Genomic DNA, 6,993 nt, shown 5'->3' with positions numbered 1-6,993 from the left:
AAAAACATATTTAACCCTTTTAAAAATAATCAAATAAAATTTATTAATAATTATTAATATTTGTAACCGTTATATGCTGAATTCATTAAAAAATATTTATTTGTTATCCATCATAATTTTTTCCTGTAGATATTAGCATATATGATTTTTTTTTGTTATACTATTGCTGACAAATCATATATTTGATTTAAAATATTCTCATTTAAAATCTGCAACTTCAAAAAGTAATTGCTAGTAGAATGTTAATTATTAATTGGAACACCAACCTTAATATGATGTAAAGACATGGAGTGAAGGAGTTAAGAGTATAGGAGAAGCTGTGAGTGTGGTTTCACCATTCATGATGGGGTGTTGGCAATGGTATAAATATAAATATAAAAATAATAATAATAATTAGGTATGGTCCATTAAAGTTGCTTTGGTTTGTGGTGCATCTAACAGTGGAGGTAGCTCCATAATCTTAAAGTCAGTTTCCCTAGGGCCGTATCAAATGCAATTAATAATATCAGCAGAAGAAAGTAAAAGCAGATAGATATATCCCCATAACCTCTTTCAACACAAATAGGATCACTACTTAAGCTTTAATTCCAAACTCATTAAACAATTTTAACTCCAAATTGGAAAACCATCATTGACGGGACACTTATTTTAAGGACATGTCCCACATTTTAAGGCCTTCTACCCTTTAAAAACACTCCTTAGCGAGAAGGATCTTATCTATACATGGCTTTAAATAAAATCTAATTTAAATTCAGTTATGTTAATAATGATTGTATTGAAAATATTTTATTAGGTGTAATATTTAGAGGAAACTCACATTTGACTGGTGATTACGAGAAATTCAAGTATAAAATAAGAGGTCTAATTGCTTAAGATGGTAGGTGGAAAACTTGTCTCAGTTCGGAAAAACAAAACTTCAGAGATACTTCTTAAAGTTTTCAACAATTCAAAAAATCTTAATTGGAGTGATTACTTAAAAAAAAGGTTAAATTGAGTTGAGACCAGTTTACTAAGTAATTAATGCCTTCCATAGGATAATTCATTAAGTATTGTTACTCTAAAAAGCTGTATCGGAAAAACCACATTCAAAGTTGTTTATTTATTAAATTAAAGGGAGAAAATTAAAGAAATAAATTGCCAGTTTATTTACAGTTGTAATGCTTTTCGTGGTTAAGTGGAAAAATTCAGTGGAATTAAATAACAAAAAAGAAAAACGCTAAACGACAACTTGAATTTTGATCACATAGCTTGAAACAGAAGATATCGTAGTTTGCAGTAGAAAGAAAGTTTGGGTCTATATTCTTATTCTGATGAATTGGGTGGCTAACGCGGCATATTAATTAGCAGAAAACCTGTGTTCAGCGTGGAATGAAGAAGAAGAAGAAGCATGACATAAATGTTGGGTCATAATTATTTGTTTCTCTGCTTAGGTATTCCACAGTGTTGTGTGTGTACACAGTCCTTTGTGAGGTAAAAGTAAATTTGGAAAATGCGACCCCACCTATTCGGGGTCTGGGTCTATTTTTTGTGCTGGTGCTAGTTTTGATGGTATGGTGAGGGAGCATAAAATTAAAATCACTATACTCTCTCTCCTCTCTCCTCTCTCTGTGGCTATGAGCAGTGGGAGGAGTTGTTTATAATTTGAAAACTTGAAGGCAGGTAACAAAGTAGGGTGGTGTTCTTCTTTGTAGTTCTTCTGTTTTGTATGGACATGAAGGGATATTCAGTTTCCTGGACAAAACATAAGAAAGAGCCATATTTTGCAGCTGGTCACACAAGAAGACAACAACAATGCATACAAGCAAATGATGATACCGCAGAAGAAACAAGTTTACTAAATCATTCCCTCAAATTGGCTCTTTCCACTTCCCAAAATACTCTACTCCCTACGCTACCTTCCTTTGTTGCTTTCCTCCTACTTCTTACTTCAATTGCCACCGCATTTTCTCACCCCATTCCCTCCAATTCACCATTGCCACCACCCTCTCACCCCACTGCTAACAACACTTTCACACCTTTGCACAAGTTGAGCAGAATCAGAGCTCACCTCAACAAGATTAACAAGCCTCCTGTTAAAACAATTAAGGCATTTTTTCTTTTTCTTTGCAATCTCCTACAATGACACTTCTGCATTCCCCTTCTCCCCATTCAATGATCTATGTTTCTGTTCCTTTCTTGCAGAGTCCAGATGGGGATTTGATAGATTGTGTTTTGTCTCATCAGCAACCTGCTTTTGACCATCCTCTGCTCAGAGGGCAAAGACCATTGGTAATTTCATCCAACTCGACCCAGGGAATGTGACTTTCCTTTGAATTCATACACACATCCACATTCCTCTGGGGAAGGTGGAATTCCAATTTAGCCACTACTCGTATTTTAGTCTAAAGGTTTGATTTTGTGGATTGCATTTTATTTGAGAGACTGAGAAAGTAAGAGGCTTAAGGTTTACAGGATCCACCAGAAAGGCCAAAGGGTCACCCCAATGGGGAAACAGTCATAGAGAGCTTTCAGCTTTGGACTGATTCTGGTGAAATATGCCCTCAAGGAACTGTTCCGATCAGAAGAACAACTGAACAAGATTTTCTACGAGCAAGCTCCATCAGAAGATTTGGAAGAAAAGTACGGAGGGACTCAACTGGCACCGGGCATGAGGTTAGTGCTTACAAATGTATTTTGCTTATTCAAATTTCATTGCCAATTCAATCCTTTTCCCGCTACTGTTTCCGTTTCTCTGAGAAACTTTCTCACCATGCTTTCATTTCAAAGAAAAAAAAAACTCTGCTCTTATTTTCTCAGCATTGCGTTCATTTCAACCGTTTTTCTTTACCATAAAGAAAAGAACAACCCTGTTTTTCTTTATTCATTAAAATTCAACATGGATTGCAAAAACGAAGACATTGAAGGGACTCCACTTGCAAAAGTTTGACTCCTAGGTGCACCAAAAAGTAACGTGGAAATCATTATGCCGCGTGCAATTTCTTTCCAGAAGGAGCTAAAAATTGAAAAAAAAAAATAGAAGTCCTAAGCACACTATAGGAAAAAATGTTCATTCTTAAGCACGCATATGTGTAATTTTGATTTTTGACAGACATCCTGTTGCAGCATGCAGTTGTTTTTGTAAACAGAGATCAATACTACGGAGCAAAAGCAAACATAAATGTATGGACACCCAGCGTAACCGATCCATACGAATTCAGTTTGTCACAGATATGGGTTATTGCTGGATCTTTTGGCAATGATCTGAATACCATAGAAGCTGGATGGCAGGTATGTCAACATCTACTTGTCCAAAAATTCAATCCATCCATTTTTCTTAATAGTGAAGGTGTTGAAGAATGTACTAGGATTACATTTTGTCTTTATCATTTGCTTTAGTTTTCGGTCCTTTCGATTTCTAGCTAAGTAACAAGCATACTTTCCTTCAGGTGAGTCCTGAGCTATATGGAGACAACTATCCTAGGTTCTTCACTTATTGGACAGTAAGTAATGCACGTTTCTCTTTTCTTCTTCTGTTTCTTCTTTAGCCTCATTTCTTTAACATCTTACAATACGTGCTATCTGACAGACGGATGCATATCAAGCAACTGGATGCTACAACTTACTGTGTTCTGGATTTGTCCAAACTAACAACAGGATAGCAATAGGGGCTGCAATCTCTCCAAGATCCATCTACAATGCCAGACAATTTGATATTGGCTTAATGGTTTGGAAGGTGAGTCTTTTTCTTTTTCTTTTTCCTTTTTTCCACAAAACAATTCATCACCTAAAGTCAATCAAAAAGAAAACACCAATTAAGGAGAAAATAGGGTGTGGTGTGTTGTTAATTGAAGCTTTTATGCTTTTCAAACCGTTGTTTGCTTCATTTCACAAGTTAATTACTTTGAGAAAAAAAAAAAAGGTTAAACATGCATAATGAAACTAAGAGTAAAGAAAATCATATCCAAGTGAGGCAATAATTCGTTTACTTCTTTTCTGACCCTTTTCTTTTGAATTTTCTGCATGTTATTGTTATTCAAATGGAAGATTCCCTTGCTTTCCTTGTACTAGTGTCCTTCATGGGGTCGACTCTAACTGAGCCTTTTCCTTTCGTTCCTTTATTAAAGCAGTATTTCGCGGCTGACGCTTTTCTTTTATATTTTGGTTTTGCTCTAACTGGCATATTGATTTGTCTTACCACTTGTTTTTCCTCAGTTTTACTCTCGTCCAATAATATCATTAATAATGGCAATGAACCACTTTATACTACTGAGACACGCATTGATTAATGAAGGCGTAAGGGGAAATTTTTGGTGTTTGCATTTATGCCAACACATTAATGTAGGTTAGACAGTTGGAGTGAAGCTGTAACATACTAAGTTGCATTTTCATTTGGTGAAATAATTGTAAGATAGCATAATGAAATTGTGTGTGTATAGGACCCAAAGCATGGACATTGGTGGCTGGAATTTGGGTCGGGTCTACTTGTTGGGTACTGGCCAGCATACCTGTTCAGTCACTTGAGAAACCATGCTAGCATGGTACAATTTGGAGGAGAAATAGTGAATTCTCGTTCAAGGGGCTACCACACTGGCACTCAAATGGGTAGTGGCCATTTTGCAGAAGAAGGGTTTAGAAAAGCAGCTTATTTTAGAAACTTACAAGTTGTGGATTGGGACAATAACTTGCTTCCTCTTTCAAATATTCACCAATTGGCTGACCATTCCAATTGCTATGACATTAGGGTCGGATCAAACAATGTTTGGGGAACTTACTTTTATTATGGAGGTCCTGGAAGGAACGTAAGATGTCCATGAATATAGTTCCTATTACACAGGCTTCTCTGTTCTAAATATATAAATATTCTTTTTTTATCCCACTTTTTCTTTTGGGGGTTTTTGGTTTCATTATAAGCTTCACATGGTTTGGCTATATTTGTTAATTTTGGTTTTGGGTTAACAGGTTAGAGACAGTTTGTTCCGTTGTTAGAGATTATGTAAATCCACGAAAAATATGTTGTCGGTTTATAACATTAAATTCAGGAGTTCTGTATTCTTCACTTCCTGTTTCTTTCCTCTTCGCAATTCAAATCAACTCGAGCCTTGGGCGGGTAATAGTTGACTTTCAATTGGTCAATAAACCTTTAAATGCAACTTGTCTTTCCCAGATGGAACCTTAATTTTTCATGCTTCTAAAATCCAGGGATAGTTATATTTTACTGCTGGTGAATCCGTCATAGGTGGTTTTGCATGTGGGAGAGCTACAAAGAAGCAAAATACAAACATATCTGCAAGACTAAATGCGTTTAACCTTCTATATCTTCCCTGTTATAGTCTTGCTAAGCATATTTATTAACTAACATGAATATTCTATCTTCTTGGTATATAAAAACAGAATAGTTAATGCATACGCAGTGTCCCCACTTAATTTTGCACTGCAGATAAAATAATTGGTTGAATACTATAATACAGTGAAATCAAGACCAGTTAACAGTGAACCATGTTTTCCCACGATTAAACTTGAAAAAAAAAAGAGAGCTTTAGAAACTGCACATTGGGAAATACAATGCGGAACAAACATTTTTCTCTTCTTGGTTGAATATTGAAAGGGAGATGAGATAATCTGATGATGATTTTTTAAAGAGTAGTTAACAAAGGAATATATAATAATATTAAAGAGACTTAATCTCAACTATATAAAAGATCGATACCACTTATAACTTAAAATTTTTAAAAATGAGTTTATGAGTTTTTATATTATATGTGTTTGATACAGAGATCATACTCATATGAATCGATTACCAGGATTAACCGTAAGTTCTAATATCACTAATAAATTTTTGAGAGAAGAATTCATCGCAAGATACAACACAAATAAAACTAAATCTAATCATATAAGAAATTATCACCATTTTGAATATAAAATCTTTAAGACAATAAATTTAGGTGTATTAAATGATTTCAACTCCCTTAGAGCCGCAGCATTGAACGTATAAGTGCAATATCCATCCGGGGATGGAGAAAATAAATAAAAAAGAGGTTTTTGAAGGAAAAAAATGGTTGAAAACTAACGGTCAATGTCATGATTTTATTAAATCTTAGAGCATCCGAAAGTAGACAAGAAGAGAAAAGAAGGGAGCACATGGGTCTTGAGAAAATAAGTTTATGATGTTGGTAGGCTAGTGTGGAAATGGATGTTGGTGGAAGTGTGAAGTGACAGAAGATATGGATCTTTTGTTTTCAAAAGAATAATGATAATAATATTGAGAAAGGGTAGAATAGTAAGTGAGGGTTCCTTGCGTGACAACAAAGCGATCCCCACCACATTCGATTAAAGAATAAAGGACAGTGATGGTCTACACTACACGGGAATCCAGAACCGTATTATGGAAGACTATGCAAGCAAATGGAACAAACCATTCTTTTTACTACGAGTTAGGGCTTCTTCTGCCTCAATCTGGAAACCCTTATCAAAAAAACATCCTTTGCATACGAAGCAAGAGATGTCGTAGTGTCAACAGAGCCTACAGTAGCAAGCAACAGATACATTCTTTTTTTCTTCCAGGGAAACTATCTGTCCCTTTCCGTACAGTTATGTTTCTGAATTATAAAATTACACTCAACACACTGTCTTTATTTTGCACATGATAAATGTGATTATGTATTGGTTCGTTGAGTATAAGGTTTAGTGTTTTTGAGTCTTGCGATTTACTTTATCTATTGTGAGTGAAAAACAAAACAAAACTGGAGTTGATTAACATGGATAAGAACACGATCCAAAACAAACAAAACACAGAAGGTGGGTACAGCATCAACAACCACAGTTTCTAGCGAAAAGTAAACGTCAAAGAGGCTCCAGCTATGATGGAGGAGGAGACACTTCTGCAAAAACATGTCTGGAGAAACACTCACCAATGCATCATTAGCCACAAAATTTCTTCTGAATCACATTGTAATTATATGCTGCCTAAAACATATAAAATTTGATAAAATAAAGAAAAAGTATTTAATTAAATTA

At 35.0% G+C, this 6,993-nt stretch overlaps 1 protein-coding gene across 1 annotated transcript; it reads left to right on the top strand.

Moving 5' to 3' along the window:
- The first annotated feature begins 1,330 nt into the window (after positions 1-1,330).
- On the top strand, positions 1,331-5,035 carry LOC114178859. The gene is made up of 7 exons (XM_028064984.1): positions 1,331-2,086; positions 2,182-2,268; positions 2,452-2,652; positions 3,103-3,267; positions 3,426-3,479; positions 3,566-3,712; positions 4,416-5,035. The coding sequence occupies exons 1-7, from the start codon at positions 1,706-1,708 to the stop codon at positions 4,791-4,793; spliced, it is 1,413 nt and encodes a 470-aa protein (XP_027920785.1). The 5' UTR covers positions 1,331-1,705; the 3' UTR covers positions 4,794-5,035.
- Positions 5,036-6,993: the final 1,958 nt, after the last annotated feature.

Source organism: Vigna unguiculata, chromosome 3 (assembly GCF_004118075.2).
Source record: "Vigna unguiculata cultivar IT97K-499-35 chromosome 3, ASM411807v1, whole genome shotgun sequence".
Lineage (NCBI taxonomy): Eukaryota > Viridiplantae > Streptophyta > Magnoliopsida > Fabales > Fabaceae > Vigna > Vigna unguiculata.
This window is presented reverse-complemented; position numbering and strand designations above follow the sequence as displayed.